Source organism: Eretmochelys imbricata, chromosome 5 (genome assembly GCF_965152235.1).
Source record: "Eretmochelys imbricata isolate rEreImb1 chromosome 5, rEreImb1.hap1, whole genome shotgun sequence".
Classification (NCBI taxonomy): domain Eukaryota; kingdom Metazoa; phylum Chordata; order Testudines; family Cheloniidae; genus Eretmochelys; species Eretmochelys imbricata.
Window position 1 is genome coordinate 29,011,438 of NC_135576.1, and position 19,800 is coordinate 29,031,237.

Below are 19,800 nucleotides of genomic sequence, written 5' to 3' on the forward strand. Positions count from 1 at the left end.
TTTAAAATTTAAAGTTTTATAACTGTTAAAACACAAACTGTCAACATCACATTTCAAAGTAAATATCTTTAAATCAAACTCTCATAGGTTCTCACATAGAACTTTACTTTGCCTAAGTGTAAATTTTGGTTTTCACTGATGGGAATTTTTATGTCGGTTTGGGTGTATACGGTGAAATGGACCTTTACTGACATTTACCAATACAAATCTAATCCTTCCAAACTTAGCTATGAGGAAGCACATGCTATGTTACCTTACTTAGTCATGGAGCTAGGTAGCCAAGGAGAACTAAAGGGTCTGTATGTGTCCAACAGCCTCAGTAAAGAATCTCCTATATAGTCATTACAACAGAGACAGTACAACTCCCAGTCCCACCTCTGCAGCTTCCACTGATTGCTACCAATGTTGTGACCACCAGAGGAGATGCACCAGTGGTGAACTATGGTTATGAAGTTTGCTCTTCAAGACTTAGACTTTGAATGAGAAACTAAACCCAGGCTGGGGTTGAATTTATGATTTTACATTGAAACCTTGCAAAATTCATGTTTTGCAGTTTCAAAGCAGAACCAGGTGGACCTCAGTAGTTTTGCTCAAATTTCTCTTTGAGAGTTTGCATTCAAACCTAAAAACAAACAAACAAATGAACAAAAAGAAGCTTGTGGGAAGAGGAGGAGGTGGCAACATCCAAATTCATGTAGCTCAGAAGACAGGAAAGTGTTTGCATAAAGACCCATGAAAAGAAACTGCTGAGTTCTGTATGACTTCAGACAGAGTCATACAAAACATTTCATAACATTATATTGGTAATGCTACTGGAATTCTCTGGGCGGAAACAAGAAAACCAAACCAAATTCATATAAATTTTCAGACACTTTCCTCTAACGGACCCATCCACAGAAACGCAGGCAGGAGATTCCTCTCGACTATTCCCTATCCTTATTAGTCACCAAACAGGCATCTTCAAACCCAACCCATCAGGAAGTGGAAATTCCAGTCTACCATCTTCTTACTTGTCCACAAACATTGAGATGTAACAGTCCTCCTCCTGCTCACGTTCACCCTGGCATGGCTTCCCTCCATTCAGCGGAGTGGGGTTATTACACTCACGGGTTCTTTTTCTCTTGAAAGCAGCATCGCAGGAGCTCCATGCAGACCAGCAACTCCAGTAACCATCTACTGCAACTAGAACAGATGAAAGAAAACTCCAGTCACTTGACAAATCCACTCTACCTGCATTATTTCCCTTACTCTGTATACAACAGGAAGTCTGGTTGATTAACAGTCACAATTTAAAAGTATTTACATTTTTTCCTAGCAGAGAAACATGTTATTTATGGGGTTACATTTTAAACAGAGATGGGCCAAACCCAAATTTGAACTTTGAATTTCAGGGGAGTCTAAATATTCCTTTCTTTACACAGTTTTGGTCCCACATCATATCCCAAACTAGATGATGCCTATTCTCTAGTTCTACCATTTATGCAGCCATTTGGTGATTCCATGAGGCTAGAAATCTTTTCAGACAGCTCATGAGATGTTAGTGCCTTGAAATCCAACTCCTGACCTGAATTCCAGAGCCAAGATATCCCTAATCCCAAATTTACTCCAGATCCAAATTGGAATTAAATTGTCATCACCTTTGCCCACCTTCTGTTTAATTCTTATAGTTTGCTTTTTCTTGAAACATGTTTTATATGAATTATTAAATCTACAGATGATATCATCTCTGCAGGCAGTACATGGCGTTAGTGTTTTTTAGCTTCTGTGTACCTAGCTTCTAATGCTTATGTGGTCATGAATGAAAAATAAATACAGTAGTACCTTGCTAAACCTTTGTACGCATTTGTCCTTGTCACAAACCCCAAACCCAATGTAGCCCTGCCCAGAAAGGCTGAGTACTGGAATAGCAGAGTTGCAATCAGCGCTAAACTGAATTTGCAGGTGGGGTTCATAAGCAGTAATTCTTAGAGCTAGTCAGGGATTTTAAGCTTTCACTTGTACAAGGACCACATTTTAAAAATATTATAATTACAGATTCATGTTGGACACCAGATTATTGGATGCTATTATAAACAGGAGTTTGCACACTTATATACATATACGCCATAATATAGATTTTCACTTTCAAAATGCATTTTCACAGTATGGATATGACTAAATCAGTACATTGATAGAAGCACTTTCCACTAGCGCTAGTAGAAAATTTCCTGTTGGAATATTTTTCTACTTGAAAATGCTGATTTGATACAATCAAAACATTTCACTTCTGATGGAAACCAGGCAAGAAGACAGGCTAGCAGGCTGTCTGCTTGATTTCCTACTAGTCCAGCCACCCACCTGCAATGGGTGCGGGGAAGGCTGTCCACATGCCCACCTAGTAGGGTCCTTGGCTAGCCAGCTGCCAGGCTGCCAAATTTCTGGGCAGCAAACTTTATGGGAAGCAGCCTCCCTGGGTGGCTGGTTCCCTGGGCTGCCCAGCTTCCCACCTGGCTGGCTCTCCTGAACGCCCTAGCTGCTCACCCAGCTGCCATGGCTCCCTGGGCTCCCCACCTGGCTCCCTGGCTGGCTTGCCACAGGCTGACTGCCTGTCTTGCCTGATTTATTTTTATTTTAAAATTGGTAATTGGTATTCTAATTAGTTTGGTAATTGGTGGAGTAACTGGTCATTTGTAATGGTCTAGTAATTGGCAACTTCCTATTGTAATATGTATAATAAAAATACAGAATAAAAAATAAACGGTGTATTTTTTTATTATACACATTACATTAGGAAATACCAAACCACTTCAACACTTATCATTAAATTATCACTTACTAATTAAAGAATGCCAATTTATACTCAATTGCCAATTTACAAAATAAAATACAAATATAATTTAATATAAAAGTTGAAATATTTCAAATATTCTGACAAAGCATGAAATGTGTAACATGAAATTATGAAATGTCTCAACTTTCATAATTTATAATATAACATAAAAATCAAGCCAACAAAGTCCAAATGAAATTTTTCAATCTTATCAAAATGAAACTATTTCCACTATATCGAAATTAAACATTTTATAAAAGTCAAAACTAAATATCATTTTGATTAGTTTGAAATGAAATTGTGGAATTTTGCTCTGTGGGAAACTTTGAAATTTCAATTTTTTGTTCTGATGGAATGGAAATGTGAAAGTTTGGAATTTCATTGAATGGGAACTCCAGATTCCAACAAGCTTTAACTTTTAACATTAAATTGTGCAGCTAGAAAGAAGGATCATATTTGCATCATTACGGTATTACTGTAAATACCTGATTTGTAATCTGGTGCACGTTTCTCACAGTTATCCCCATAGGTGCCAGCCTGACACACACAGAGACACTCCGTTCCAGACAACAAAGGCCTGCCATTATTGGGACAGGGGGCACATTTGCAAGGGTCAAATATGTCCATGTATTCAATAAGAGCTCTTCTGAGGTTGCGCCGTTTAGTCACTGCACATGGGAAGTTCTTCACCAAATCCAGGATGGGGGCCAGCTGAAAGACAAGCACATAGCAGAGGATCATATAATGAACAATAAAGTGGAAATTTCCTTGCAGTACAGAGTTGGCTGTATTGACTTCTTGCTATGGATAGCTGCAGGGCATCAACATATCTCAAACAGCTACCCCCCCCCCTTCCTTTTTTAAAGACACCAGAGCCTACAAGGCTATGTGTATAAGATATTGGGAGTGTGGTGCATGGTGCAATTTCTTTATATTTAACAGGGCATGAAAAACTCCATACATCTAGATCACTCATATCTATATTTTCCTCTTTACAGGGGTGAGGGCCTAATGGGCAAGTGGCAAAGAATTAGTAATATACATTTAAAAATCACAGCAGGTAAGATGGTGTAAACAAAGACATGGAGGTCATGTACACTCATGGGAGATGCAGTAATATACAGTGGTGAGCAATGTGATGGGACTGATATTACATTTACTGTTTAGTTACATTCTATGTTTTCCAAACTAGGAGTGGTTGTGGAGTTTGCACAGTGAGGAAGTCAGCTAACTTTCTGCACACAACTAGTGCACTGCTTTTCTTCTTCCCCAAAATAACGAACCCCTTCCTACTACCAAGCTCCAGGGCACTCCTCCTTCCCAGTGATGTCTGAAAATAGGAGCAATGACTCCCCTCACTCCCTGTGGCTGTCCAGCACCCTTAAATTTGGACGCCCAGTACTAAGGAGAGTTAGTTTTACAGGCTGAGGGATACAAAAAGTAGCTCTAATAAATATTTATAAAACTCTCTAAAATATTTTGTATATGTGAAATAATCCCCAGTCTCATTCCAGGGAAAAAGGTGAAAAAGAACGAAGGATCTAGTCCAGCAGTTCGCAAACTGTGGGTCGCAGGGCTGGCTTACACTTGCTGGGGCCTGGGGCCGCAGCCCAAGCCCCACCACCCAGGTCCGAAACCAAAGCCTAAGGGCTTCAGCCCTGGGTGGCGGGAGTCAGGTTACAGGCCTCCTGCCTGGGGCTGAAGCCCTTGGGCTTTGGTTTTGGCCTCCCGCCCTGGGATGGTGGAGCTTGGGCTTTGGCTTTGCCCCTCCCCGCCCCCCCTCCAGGGCGGCATGGCTAGGGCAGACTCAGGATCGGGTCCCCCCTCCTGGAGTCTGTAGTAATTTTTGTTGTCAGAAGGGGGACACGGTGCAGGGAAGTTTGAGAACCCCCGATCTAGCTTTTGCTCCCCTAAAGGATGATAGCCTTTATTTTCTTGCTAGTATTTTTCTTTCTTTTCTTACCTCAAAATCAATCACAATAGGATTGTCCTTTGTTGATTCCACCCAGTCTATGAATACTGTATGCTCTGGGAAAGACCCCTTTTTCTCCCAGGCCAAAGCTGCAGCGTATTCTGCCCTTCCACCTTTTACCAGTGAAATAGACCGTTCAGCCGACTGCAAAAATGATCCTAAAATGAGATTAAAATCAAGGTTTTCCAGAACATAACCAGAACTTTTCAATTGCATTTAATGCAAACTCCAAGGATTGGGTTTTTTTAAGAAGAGCCAATAGGATTTGCTTGTGACACAGGAGCACCAAATTATAGGGTAGGGAGATGGTCATTCCTCTCTCTCTCTCCCCCATCCCACTCCCACTGAAGTCAATGGAAAGTTCGCCACTGACAACGGGTCCGACTGGCATTTATGTGACTCTGGCAAGACTGACCAAGGGATAAATTTCTACTAATACTTGAAGGTGTAAACAACTCAGTGCAGAGGAACTACTCATCCAGGTCCAAAGAGCGTAATAGGAGTCATGTTATGAAATTAAGAAAGAAAAATGTAGTCTGAATACCAAGAAAATATCCCAGTGGTGAAATTTAGTAGATTGTGGAATAGTCTCATAAAAGAAGGGGCTGAAAGCCTCATCCCTGGAGACATTTAAAACTAGATTGGATGTAGTACCATATGAGTAAAAATATCATACGGAACAATCCATGCTGGCTAGAGAATGGGCTGGGACAAGAATGTCAACTCTTGCTTTCCTTACACATCTCAATAGTTTGGTTGTCTTTCAGATGGCACTACTCACATGAGTAAGGGAAGGCATATTTGGCCTGAGATGATCAAATAGTTCTTTCTATTTATGCTGGATGCATGACTCCCTAACACTTTGAAGAAAATAAACCGTTCTCTTAATATACTTGAAGTACACAAAAAGAATAGGGTAGAGTCTCTGTTGCACCAGAGCTTTGCTTGGTACAGCAGAGAAGAGGGGGATGTTGAGGAGTTAGTTATGGATTCCTGATTCTCTGTCTGATTCTGTGCCACCTTCAACCATGGAGAAGTTGAGAGCAGCTTGGGGGCTGCTCTAGACTCTGCCAGCTGGTAATAGTCCTCAAATGATCATCTACCAGGTGGGCCTGCCAGAGCACTCCTGACATGTCACCTTCCCACCTCCAGCATGCCCTCACCCTGAAAATATGGAGAGAGGTGGCATAGGAGATGGCTATACTAGTTTTGTGAGATAGGATTCCTCAGCTGGGAAAATGTGCCAGGATGGAACAGGGGAGAGGATCTGGGCCACAGTGCTTGTAATGCTTGACTTGGGAGATAAAAGCTGAAAAACTGGCCCCACTGAAATTGATGGGAGTTTTGCCATTGACTCCAATGAAGTTAGAGTTTCACCCCAATAACTGTCAGATACTATCCCTCATGGTAAATAACAGTATACAGTGCTTAGTTCTCATAACAGTGACCTTCATGGCGTTCAGTCAGTTTATTTGTGGTGCACGTCGTATGTACTTTCTTTTTCTTTCTGAAAAACACACGCCTAGTTGTTTCTACCCGGACACATTCTGTCGATTCTTGCTGTGTCAAACCTGGGAAATATTAAACAGCAATGATGGCATTAAGTGCCAAATATTAAACGCAAAACACTAAACATCATCCCTAGTTTCCACATGGCTCCCCTTTTGCCTACATCTATTTCATAGCATTCCTCACCTAGAACACCCCACTAGATTCCTCCATGTCTGAGGTTCTCATCCCCACCAGTTACATCCTGAAGATGACTTTGGTGTTGTGGATTACTTCCTTCAGCCCAGTGTTGTTTCATCAGACATCCCACTATTATCTCACGCACCAACAATGTTGGACAGAGCCATATTTACCATACCTGTCTAAGTATGCACTGATGCTGCTCGTATTTCCTTGACGCACCCGATTATACTTTGTTTTATTAACGAGCAGTCTCCACACAAGTTAATGGTACCATAATTCAGGAGCACAGCCTTTAACCTGAGAAGTTAGATTTTCAGCTTTTGTAGAATGCTCTCTCCATTTTAATGATTTGATTATCTTTCTAAGGAACTTACTGCCAACAGTAATTGCTAATAATTTTCATTTTAGGGCTAGAAAGAACCATTAGTTCACCTGGTCTGACCTCCTATATCACACAAGCCATAGGATTTCACCCATTTACCCCTGCATTGAGAAAAATAAGTTGGGTTTGACTAAAGCATCCATTCTAGAAGACATCAAGAGAAGGAGAACCCATCACTTTCCTTGGTAAAGCCTAGACCTACATAAATTTGTGAGGTTAGACATTATTTTGTTTGAATGCAATATAGGATTACTGAATTATATATGCTAAAACATGAAAATATGGGGCAGTGCTTTTCTCTCAGGCAATATTAGCAGAATGATAGGAAAATATATATATGCTATTAAATCGATCATATGGTTTTTTTCTCACCAAAGATTACATACCTGAATTCTTCAGTTCTTCAGCACTGTATTGATAAAGAAGGTCATATGTGCCACCCATTGATCCAGAAGCGTAGTAATGAGTCCCAAAGTCATCAAAAATTCTGCTATATAAAGCATAGTTGTACTCCAAAGGCAGGTGGTTAAGTGCCTTTAGAAAGATATTTGAGAGCTGCAGATCTGATTGTTTCATCGTGAAGTTTGAAACTGCAATCACTTTATGGACCCTAATAAAGTTGGAATTCTAGAAAGAAAGAAAAACATGAGACACTAGATACCCTTATTCTGTGGTTCAAGACAAGCAGCAAAAAGGCTGAGAATATGTTCATTTCCCTTTGTATATTGTAAAAAGGGGCAAATACATTATATTTTATGTTTCTTTGATCATGGGTAAACTAGCACCAATGAATGCAGAGCTCAATTCACCTGAGGCTACAAGCACTTGTTTACATTTGAGAGTATATGTCTCATTGCATGATAGACACATAGACAAAACGTATTCTTATTAATTATTACTTGTATGATGTTAGAGTGCAGGGACCAAAACTGAGCTCAGGACCCTTTCATTCATTCTATACAAACACAGAATAAGTGACAGTCCCTGTTCTGAAGAATGTGCAGCCCAAATAGACAAGGCAAAGAGAGCTGGGAGGAAGGAATGTAACATGCAAGCAGAGTGATAGGTGTGATGGTTTGCAACTATCACGTTAGTTCCATGATTTTGTTTTCTTAACTTTTTCAGGGTGGTTTTTGGAGGTAGGGGACTCGATCGGTGTTGCCAATTCCCATGATTTTATCATGAGTCTCACAGTATTTGGTGTTTTTCTCACAGCCACAGCTGGAATCAAGACATTGCGTCAGAATCTCGGCTTTCAAGTTTCTAGCCCGCAGGATGGCAGGGAAAAGCTTGAAACCACAAAGCAAGTGCACCCACAGGGATCAGAAACCAGAAGGCAAAGAAAAAGAAAACAAAACTGTGCTTTGAAAGTTTCATGATTCCGAAACCAGTCTCATGATTTTGGGGCACCTGACTCACGGTTTCTGAATGCTTGGGATTTTGTTAGCTAAATAGAAAGACAAAGGGAGGGAGAGGAAAGCAGGTGGATGAGGTTGAAAAGAAGAGACTTTCAGGGTGCGCACAGGATGTTGGAGCAAACAACGTCAATAGATGGGAGAGAATGTCCAGAGTAAAACAAAAAACAAAAACAACAACATGAAAAGGGTCACTGATGACATAATCAGAAGCTGCAGCTTCCTGTGTCAGCTGCTTCTCTCTGCGCAGACCAAGAGATGCTAGGGAAACGAAGGGTAATCCCAGCTGGATCTCAGCTTCCCCTTCCCCACGGTTGGCCAGTCACAATTTTAGCTCATTTTATACAGTTTGCATTGAATTCCAGGATGCCCATCTAACATTTCACATCGCAGTTACAGGGAGATTTGAAATAAATGCCCTAAGAGATGCCACTTGTATTTCTCCTTAGGACATACTGAGATACTCAAATTGATCTTTGGTAGCACAAGTTCCTATTGAAGTTGGGACTGATCCTGTACCCACTGAATTCAATGGGAGTTCATACCAGCAACTCTGACAATAAGATGTCTCAAGCAGGGCACCCAAAATGAGTGGCCACTTCTGAAAATATTGGCCTAAATGCTTAGTCAGGCCAAATGTGCATTAATTTCAATGGGAATTTTGCATGATTTAGAACATCAGGATTTATTCAACAGTTTCATTCCCTAGTATTTCTCAGGGCTTTTCTTGGACTTTCTCTCTGGTTTTGTATCTATCCACTCATGAATAGCATAGGTACTTTTCACACATTTCCACTGAATGTGTGCATCCTTGTTTTTACCCTCACTTGGCTCAGAAAGCATATATTTTCTAATTGTGTCCAACCCAGCTGTCTTTTGTATTGTACGTGTGTATCATGTATCTGCAATTTCTACTGGTAAATGTATTGCTAAATGCTTGTGACAAGCAATTCTTTGCAGAACAATTTCCCAGAAATTTAATATCTACCCAGTAAGTACTACATTCAAACACAGAAATGCTCAGGATTTTTGGCACTATAAGATATCTAAACATTCTAGCAACTTGGAAATCTTAAATCTAATTATCTTTGGGCAGATGCTTCCCCTATAAAACTGTAGAGATCCTCATAACATCAGTAAAACCTACTTATGCCAGTGGTAAACTTATCCCTTAGAGTACTAAATATCAGTACTAAATATTATTACAAATATTTATCTTGGTCAGGGTAGACTATTTAGTATGATATTGTGCCAAATTCTCTCAGTTACATGAACATAACTTCAGTGACTTCAATTAACATTTACACAATCTACTTAGTTCATTGTGGTGTAACCCAAGGCAGCACAACTGGCCAGTGTGAGACTTGGCAGTTTTGATTGAGAAGGGGATATACAATTAATTCATGGGGATATTTTCTCTGATTTCAAGCAATACTGTTTCATTCCTGTAAGTTTTAAATAAGGACAAACTCAAAGTGAAGTCAAAACCGCTGCGTTTCACTTGTTTGTACATTGAACTCATTAGATTCACATGATTTCAGCCACACACTCCAGCCAGTAGGGACAGAAGCAACCAAATCAGGGACTGCTGCCCTGGTGGGGAGGGGGCGAAATGAGTCCAAGTTGGGGCCTCCGCTACCCCCATTACTTGCTTTGGATCAACAATAGTGCAGAAGTGGCCCCCTGAACTCTGGGGGCACTAGGACCCATGTGGTGCCTCTCCCTCCCCCCAACTCCCAGTCTGGGCACTGGAGAAAACTGCAGAGAGGAGCTGGCCAGAGATTCCAGCTGGTAGGAGCAGACGCAGCCAAAGCAGGGACCTTCAGACATCCAGAGAACTTTCTACAGTTTTGACTGAGCTTTCTCTGTCCTGACTGTACCTGACTGGCTGTTTGCTCCAACCCTCCTGCTCCCCTCCCAGTCTATTCACCAGAGCTTCACTCCACTCCTGACCCCCATATGCTCTTCTCCCCTTCCCCGTCACCCTACTTCCTTCCCTTTCCATTTAGCTGCTCCCCTCTTAAGTAACCCCCCTTCCAAATATCATGGAATTAACATGACATGTGCCACCATCACGTTGTTCACTCTGCTTGTACGTTTTACCCCTTTCCTCACCCTATGTCTGTCTTATCTCTTAGACTGTAAGCTCCTTGGGACAGGGACTGTCTACTACTCTGTACAATGACAGGGTTCAGAGTAACAGCCCGTGTTAGTCTGTATTCGTAAAAAGAAAAGGAGTACTTGTGGCACCTCAGAGACTAACCAATTTATTTGAGCATAAGCTTTCGTGAGCTACAGCTCACTGCATCGTATGCATCCGATGAAGTGAGCTGTAGCTCACGAAAGCTCATGCTCAAATAAATTGGTTAGTCTCTAAGGTGCCACAAGTACTCCTTTTCTTTTTACTCTGTACAATGAGGCCCCACTCTTGACTGACTCTGAGGAACTACCATGCTACACGTGTTAAATTAAAAAAAAAAAAAGATTCCATTGTGAAACAAACTGGCTAGGATTTCTCAAACTAGGTTCAATTTTAAAACTTATGTTAACACTCATGAATCTTAGACAATCTTGTAAGGAAATGAGAAAGTCAGGTAGGTTTCTGGATCCATTGCTAGCATTTTGCACCACCCTAATCATGATTAGAAGCAGCAGCTACTGTGACATATTTAACTATGCTTTCTGTTTTCTCTGTTGTGTACTGCCCTCTTAAATTTCTAAAGGTGTCTCTGATTTTCAGAGGCCAGCAGTCATTTTGCATTCAGTTCAATACAGACTTCTCAGAGATGGCAAACACACACTGTATACTCTCTGGTAGGGACTTTACTTCTGTTCTTTCTTGGTCTGTGGTTCTTAATCTAAGATTACAGACATTTCTGGCTGAAAAGAAGTGCCTGTTTACCTTTATGCATGAAAAACTATACAGATACAGTCTTATTAAACTCTTCCCTCTCCACTCAATAATATTCTTGGCAGCTGTTAAGTTATGAAAAAAACATAGTTTTTGGAAGAAGCCTATCGCTTCACTGCAGACATTAAAAACCAACTGCATTTTTTTTTTATTTTTTGGAGAAAATGATCTTTTTATTAAAAACATCATAAGCCACATGTTTTATTTGATATGCTAATGTCAGCATTTTTGTGATTTTGTGTCCATTCATTTTGGATTCCAATGCACATATAAGTAGCAAAGAAAAGTGCTGCACATTGATAACTACCCTGTATTTGTGGAGAATGGTTTCTTGAATTAAGTAGTTCAAACTCAATCTTAACCAGTCACCTGCTGCCCAGTGTACCAGGAGCACCTGTCAAGGCAAATGGGCTTAATCCAAAATCCATTAAAATCAGAACGAGTCTCTCTGTTGACTTCAGTGGACTTTAGAACAGGCAGTTATTGACCTGCCAAATACTTCTGGTACATCCTGGCAATCTATTGGTCTCAAAGCAATGTTCCTTTTCATTGGCAGGGTAGGAGTTCAGTGATAAAAAATAAGGGAAATACCTAGCATTATATAGCATTTTGAACATGCAGAGAGCTGTGCAGTTATTAACCAAATAATTTACAGGGAATGGTCTTAAAGATATTCTGCTTTTGCCTTTGAGAGCTAGATAACTTTGTCACGGCTCTCCCTAAATTTAATATACAGAATAGGACAAGCAATAAATTTTATGTAATTTGAGAGGGGTCAGAGAAGAGTCATGAATATGATTCAAAGATTTGAAAAATGCTTTATAGAAGACCCTCAAGGAACTTAATCTAGTTAATTTATCAAAAAGAAGGCCAAGGAGTGACTTTATTGCTGTCTATAAGGGCATACTCAGCAAACAGAAATTTGATAGTAGCAGGCTCTTCAGTTTAGCCAACAAAGATATAACAAGATCCAATTGCTAGAAACCGAAGCTCGACAAATTCAGATTAGATATAAGGTGCTATTTTTTTTTAAAACAGTGAGGGTAATTAACCATTGGACAATTTATTAGGGATTCTGTATCACTGGAAATCTTTGAATCAAGGTATGCTCTAGTTCAATAACTATTCGATAGACTACCAATAACCTGGCAGTTCCAAGCCTCTGGTATTATAAGGTGAGAGTTACCAGAGGTGAAAAATAATGTGGATTTATTCCCATATTTATAAAATCACAAATCCTGGTTGAACTTTATTTCCTCTGGGCCATTTTCTCAACCGACTGCCTGGGCCTGGAGTGAGGGGTTGGGTTACCTGACCTGTTAGTCTCAACTCTGACATATTCTTAGAAGAGAGGTATCCTATGATGTTTTGACATGGTACTTTTCCACACAGTGGTATCTCTTGTGGCATAAGGAAGAAAAAAATCTTATTTATACGTAAGTCCAATGGAATTTTATAGGTATAAAATGTAGATCTATCTCCTAGAAGTCATTTAAAGGGCAAGGTGATAACCCATGTGTGAAAAAACAATGTTTATATTTCACCCAAGTGAACAAAATTGCCTATTCTTAAACTAAGAGGTTATCTGGGTTTGACAATCATTTCAGCCCTGAGTACCCATTTTCCTTTCTCTCATTTAGCATAGGAAAGTTTCTTGTTCTAGCTTGATTATAAAACATACTCTTCTGAAGATCTGTCATTCCTGGGATTGAACAGATGGAGAGTGAAAGAAATAATAAAATATGAGATCTAGTTTATTATACCTTTTTATATGAGGCTTCAATGGCTTCCTTGAAGGAGGAAGATGATGTGACTTTTACACGTCTCTTTTTTGAGAAGAGACCTGGGATCCCAGAAGAGCTTCTTCCAGAGCCAGTGTATGAATTATCACTAGCAGATTCAGTGTGCAGAGGAATTATATCCTGATAGAAATCTGATGCCACATCATCCTCTTCATTTTCCACCTAGAGAGGCAGAAATGCAAAACAAGCTCACCCAAAGGGTTGTTCATTAGATTATTATTAAAAAATGAAGTTCTGAAATTTTCTGGGAGCAACACATTTGAATGTTTAACAATTGACAAAATGACAAGAAAAAAGTCCATTGATTACACAAGGGACTGTTTTTAGAAGTTGATGGTTAAAATGTGCAAAAGGTATATGCACGGAAAGGCATTTGGACATGAAAATAGGTCAAATGGGTGTTTTTGCATGCAGTTATTCATTTATATATCAAATACATATTTGAATGTAGACAGTTTCAAGTGCAACTGATGTCAGACTTTGAAAATGTGTCTAAAAAGCCTTAACAATATTTCCCACTTTCAACATGCTTTTCAAAGCTGTTGATATTCAAAGGAGCTCAGACCTTCCACAGTTGCAAGTCCCTTCGTACATACAAGGGATGAGACAACTGGTTTGCATAAAATAAGAAATGATTCACATTTTCAGCCCAACTCAAGCAAATCCAAAATAAAACATTCTGGGAAATTTGAAAAAGTTCAGTTCATGTTAGTTTGGTTGGGTTTTTGTCCATTTCTAGTTCTGCACACTGCTCCACTCTCCGATTTAAGCTGGGAGCAGGAGGGAAAGAATTGAAATACTATGAGTAATGCCATTCTCATCGAATCTCTAGCCCAGCGTTTCCCAAACTTTTTTGGCCACGGAACACTTTTTAGCCTATTACAGAACACTTATAATATTATTTTGTAGTCGTTTGGTTTTCAGATAAAAAATTGCATTATTTATGCTCAAATATATTTTATTTTATAAAAGAAAGCAAAAATACAAATTTAAAGTAACTTGAACTAACAATTTCTAACTGGAAAACGCGTATAAAGTAGTACAAAAATCAAGTGCAAGAGTCAAAATTAAATTCTAGATTCTTTCACAGAACACCTATTCACATCATGCAGAACACAGTTTGGGAAACTCTGCTCTAGTCTATTTCAAATTACAAAGCACTGAAACTTAAGAGGGAGATTCTGGTCCAATGATCTTTCCAGCCCAAAGCATGTTGTATATGTGAATATATAGATCCAGATGTACATACAGCACAAACCTCTAAACCTACTATAATTTGCCAATTTCTATTGGTGGATGAAAACTCACTATGTCACGAGGACAGCTTTGCAGAGACATGGAGCAAAACAATTTGCTTCTCCCATAATTAAAGATTTCTGCACTTCTCTACACTTGAACCTGGATGGCTACTAAATCTACAAGCTTTGTACTTGCAAACCAAGTTAAACTCCTTACATAGCGCCTTTGGAAGTGTGGTCTTTGTGCAATCACACCTCTTGCATCACTGGTAAAAAATATGGCTGCAGTTAGTATAAAATCTGCAATGTGGATCTCATCCATAGCGTGGACCTTGTTGCACACTTTGCCCTTATTCGGTCGACAGAGCTGCCATTGACATCAATAAACATCTGTAGTGATCTGTCTCCAAAGTGATGTACCCTTGTCATAGCTCTTAGGTACTTTTCTTGAGTCATAATCTAGAATACATCACTGCTTAACACACCCATATATCTCATATGGGCATCTCAGAGCAGAGCTGTTGTTTAGTGGCTTTACTCCTCAGACAGTACCTGAAAGTGGATAGTCTCAAGATTTGCAGGAACACGAAATGATTTCCTTGTGTCATTGCCTTTTACTGTTGTGCATTTTCCTCCGTTGAATGAGTTATCAAGGATTTCTCCTCGGCTCTCTCCAGCCAGAAGATGAAAACTAGAAAGAAAGTAATCTTCCGAAGTTAAAAAGACATGGAAAGATAATAGGGCTAAAACCTGGTGTAAATCAACATAGCTGAAAAGAATGTAGGTTTACATCAACTAAGGATCTAATCAATGGATTTTATGTTGATGCTTTGAAAGAAATTCTTCCTACAAGAGTTCTGAACTCATGAAGAATGCATCTCAAAAATGCACCTATACTTTCACACTTGTCTGTCTCTATTGATCCAGGACGCTACGTCACACCCATCACTGGGGAACTGGAGTACCTAGGGCTGTAATGTTTGAAGAGGCTGCACGTATATCCTCTCTGTGCTATGCTCTGGGTCTTTGGATTTGATTCTGGATTAGAAGCACTCTATGGCAGAAGAGCAAGTTGCATACAGTCACCCAGTAAAATTGTTCTTTTCAGCTGACAGTAGCAAACAAAACATAACTTTAAATGATGTTGGGTAAAAATCTAATCAAAGAAATTCACATGTAGTGCAGAGCAAGACATGTTTAGGAAAACATTCTCCAATGAACAGAAGGACTCAGACACAATGTAACTGCACATTTCTGATGTGTGGAGCCCAGGCTGCCAAGAGGGCATGTGGGGGCCCCAAGCCCCCAGAGACTAGTGCTTGTATGGCTCTCTCTATTGCATCCTGTATAGGAAACAAGGGAGCTCTGTGGCTAAGTAAATGCAATTGCCAAGTGCCATCATTTAAGTATATTCTTATAATTTTTTGATACTCTTAATAAAAAAAAATCAGGTATTTTGTGCAGTTGGATTCACTAATGTACCAGTGCAGCCTTCAGATAGTAACTACCTCATTTACCCAAGTGTTAATGAGATAAAAACACCATAACCTATGAAAAAGGCAAGCAAAAGCAACATACCCATTGCCCATTAACTGTACACTGGGGATGCTCTCATATCTCCTGTTGCACACGGTCTTTTTCCGCCGACAGTCCCTTTCATCTGAGTTGTCCCCACAGTCGTTCTCCCCATTGCACTCCAAACTTTTGGCAATGCAGCGACCTGTTCCAGAGAAACCGCAGCAGCAAAAATGTTTTTCATACAATAGCTCTGACCATTAGAATGAGGGTAAGACAAAGAGATGTTTCTAATGCTTTAATAATTAGGGGGTATGAGTCTGCAGGAAGAAAAGAACTCTAGGGAAATAACAGAAATGCCTTCGTTGTTCTAGCAGGGAGCAGCTTCTCTTGTTCTAATGGTTGTCCACATGCAGAATTGCCCTGGTTTAACTTAAGATTTGCCAAAAGCCTATGTGAAGATTCTTTCTTTGGTTTAACTCAGGCTTATTTTAATTGAGGAACAGGTCCAAGCTAAATCTACATAAGCCACCTTTAAATCTACTTAAGAGTATCCACCCAGAACTTTGCACTAGTTCAGTTAAACTGGTGCAGATCAAGGCCTAAAACTCTAAAGAGCCATGTACATATACAGAGGAACCCATGCAAAGAATCTCTTCTTGTTAAGAGCATTGCTGTTCTTCAGTAAACAGAGCTCATGCTGACAAACCGCCCGGGCTCAAGTTTCTTGCAGACATAATGAAGACAGAAGGAAGCAGCACAAAGATATAAAGCTCTTATTTTACACACAAATGCCTTGGCGATCTGTTCTCTAACTTCTTCTTTCCAAAACTCCACAAATGCATAGAAAGGATTTGGAGAGTACATACAGCATGCCATTCTTCAAATAAGTGGCCTATTACCTTTCTGATTTTGATTTGAACATCTGATTTAGTGGCTATGGAGTGAATAGCACCATTACCGTTTTCACACTGGAACTTATTCCTGCAGTCAACTTCCTCTATGTTGCAAAGTTTAGTTGGGAAGCATCTCCGGGAATCCACCAATTGTTCAGTACAGGCCTGTCCCCTGAACTGAGATGGGCGCCGCAAGGACCTGACACGAAACTGAAAGGAAACAGAGGAAAAATTGGGTTATTTTTGTGTTTACCTAGTCTCTAGCTAGATATTAATTCGTATTAGTATTAATGAGCAGTGGGTAGAGCTATACACAACTGGTTACTGCTGACTAGAACTGGAGTTGAATGAATTGCATGGGTGTAACTCCAGAGTTAGGCAGAGCAGAATCAGACCAGAATCAGACCCACTATGTATCTTTGTCTGCAGTCGAGATTATGTTTCCTTATAGGCTTCATTGTTTGTGATTATTTGTGATCCATAACTACATTACTATATTAGCTATGCTGAGTTCCAGGCACCATCTCTCAGCCCAGGTCATCCCTTCCAATCATTTGGAATTTATTTAGTCTTATCTTTGTATTTGTTTTGGAAATCACACCCTTCTGTCTTCAAGGCCATTTATATAAAGCTGCCAAGCATCATCCGGAGACCAGAGAGAGATTTGTACAAGGCTGGAGGGGAACGTGTGTGAGGGTGGGGTGGAGTAGATTATCAGTGCAAGCCAATTTTTTAGCTTGAAACAGAAAAATACACTACATCAATATCTATGTGATTAAAAACAAAGCAGTATTTCATATGCATGTTTTTAAACAAAAACTGAGTAAACAAGAGAGGCCGAGGGTTCTGTACCATTGGTGCTAGAATTAGGGATATTAGGGGTGCTGCCGCACCCCCTGGCTTAAAGTGGTTTCCAACGTATACAGGCTTTACAGTTTGGTTAAGTGGCTCTGAGCTCCCCCACTACACAAATTATTCCAGCACCCCTTTTCTGTACAGTTTCAAAAATGCACAATACAGTTATGAGTTATTGCTCCCTGAAGCTCTTGATGTTTGTATGTGGGGCTGCTGCTGTGCTTCTCAGTTCCTGCAGTTCCTCTCTGTACCAGCTCAGCCTGACTCTAGAGAGAAGATGGTGAGCACATTCTCCAAACAAATGTCACATGAGCTAAATCATCTCCCAAGGAAAACATCCATACTTCCTTACACACCCCACTTGAGTGGAGCAGTTTGGTAGCCTGTGGAGCTGCAGGAAGCATGACTATCTATGCACATAGATGTCTGAAGTCCCATAGAACACAGCAATTGCCTAACCGGATCAGTCCCATGGCCCATCTAACCCAATATCCTGTCCCAGATAGTGGCAGCACCAGATACTTCAGAGGAAGGTGTAAAATGCCACAATGGGATAATCTGCCCTCCATGAGGGAAATCCTACATGGCTCAGGGCATCCATGAAATGGGCAAGCCATCATATGCTTCTTTCTGGACTCATACTGCATTTCGGCAGCAGGCTCTCTTAAGAATTAACTACCTGGATTGGTCTCATCAGATTCTGAAATACCTTTGAAAATCTGACCCTAAAGATTTAATTAGGCGCCTAAATACTTTTGAAAATCTTGCCTTTAGAAGCAGAGTTGGAATGAATGTTGAAAGAAGCAGTCTTAATTCCCACTGCCAGACTAGGACAGTATTTGCACCCTTTTTATCTTTTTTTTTAAAATCCCATTAGAGTGGATGATCTGACCCCATCAATGTAATTATCCCCCACTTTAGAATGCATTGACAAATACTGTGGAATATTCTAACAGCTCTGTCATTTTGGGGTGACCCAAAGAGACCTGTTAATTTGATGGCAGAATTTACCTCATCTACGGGAGACTTGTTCCTAATATTGACACTACCCCTTGAGAAAGGAGACTTGGCAGATTTGCTGCCTTTTTGTATGAACATATGTGTGACAATGATTTGTGGTATCCAAACGTGTTACCTCTCTCTCTATTCTGAGCTGTTTCTTTTAATTGACTCCCCCATATTCCTGCCGATGCCAATTTATTATTGATTTCCCCTGTTCCCTTGGACTGTGCAAATCAGTTTGCCATGTGGTTCAGTATCTGAAATGCAAATAACAGAGTCACATTTCCTCATACTCACCCATCAAATTTATTTTCCACCTACTTGTTTTTTAACACATGGGTCACATTCCGACCAAGGACCAAAGTCTCCAAGCTGACAGTTGATAGGACATGCCTGCTCGTTACATGCCCGGGATTCCTGCTTTGTGCACACTTGGTCACAGAAATTTTTTGTATAATAATCATCCAATGTTATTTGCCTAAAATGTAAAAAGTTAAAAATGATTAGTTTAGTTAGAGCCCTGTTAAAAAGTGGGAACTGACTGCAAAGTTTGGCTCCAGGGGTGAGCTTCCTCCAGCTTTGGGGTGGGAGATGTTCACATCTGAGGTTTTTGGGTTCTGATCACTATAATGATAAGAGACAGTTGTGAATTTGGATCCAGCCAATCCAAACTTCCTCAATGTTCAGGGGTTTAATGGAACAGGGGTCTTGATTCAGGTCCATCTCTATGGCAAGGTGCCATCAGATGCGAACAGAAAAAGATCAGATTTTAATACCCAGAGATAAGGAGCAGCTTCTGTGCATGAAAGAAAGAGAAGAATCCAGTTGGATGATATACCAATGTAACAAGGAAACCTGTACCTCTGAAGTTAGGCACAATTTACCTTCTGTTGCAGAATTAAAACACTGATGCAGAATTCAATATTTACGGGACAAGCTTTTTTGAGACTGACCAGTTTGACTCCTTCATACCTGCTCAAAGGCAGTGCATTGCAATGGCCAGACCTTCCAGCCAAGAGCGCAGCACTCCATGAAGCTCATCAATATCATTCCCGAGTTGGCTTGGATAATGGTGGGACACTCACATATACACTGCTTACTGGAGAAATGCAGGATTGAATCCATCATTACCAGATTAAATTAATGTTGGGCTGTTCTATGTCCTTACTATAAGGTTCGTGAGCAAGAAAGTTTCACTTGAAAACATCTTAATTTTTTTTAAATGTACTTTGTGATGAGATTTTAAACTTTTCATAGCTATTCATCATCTAAATACTGGGACAGGCCAACTGTTCCTTTTTCCTTATAGGT

General features: G+C 40.1%; 1 protein-coding gene across 1 annotated transcript in view; it reads right to left on the reverse strand.

The window, feature by feature from the left end:
- C6 (complement C6) overlaps positions 1-19,800 on the reverse strand; it is a 34,302-nt gene that overhangs the window by 14,196 nt on the left and 306 nt on the right. Inside the window, exons 2-11 of the mRNA XM_077816258.1 lie at positions 18,811-18,967; positions 16,698-16,842; positions 15,800-15,941; positions 14,774-14,912; positions 12,945-13,145; positions 7,242-7,482; positions 6,230-6,352; positions 4,773-4,939; positions 3,295-3,520; positions 1,011-1,182 (exon numbers count right to left, since the gene is read on the reverse strand). Coding sequence (XP_077672384.1) covers positions 1,011-1,182; positions 3,295-3,520; positions 4,773-4,939; positions 6,230-6,352; positions 7,242-7,482; positions 12,945-13,145; positions 14,774-14,912; positions 15,800-15,941; positions 16,698-16,842; positions 18,811-18,967 — 1,713 coding nt within the window. The remainder of the gene's footprint in view (positions 1-1,010; positions 1,183-3,294; positions 3,521-4,772; positions 4,940-6,229; positions 6,353-7,241; positions 7,483-12,944; positions 13,146-14,773; positions 14,913-15,799; positions 15,942-16,697; positions 16,843-18,810; positions 18,968-19,800) is intronic.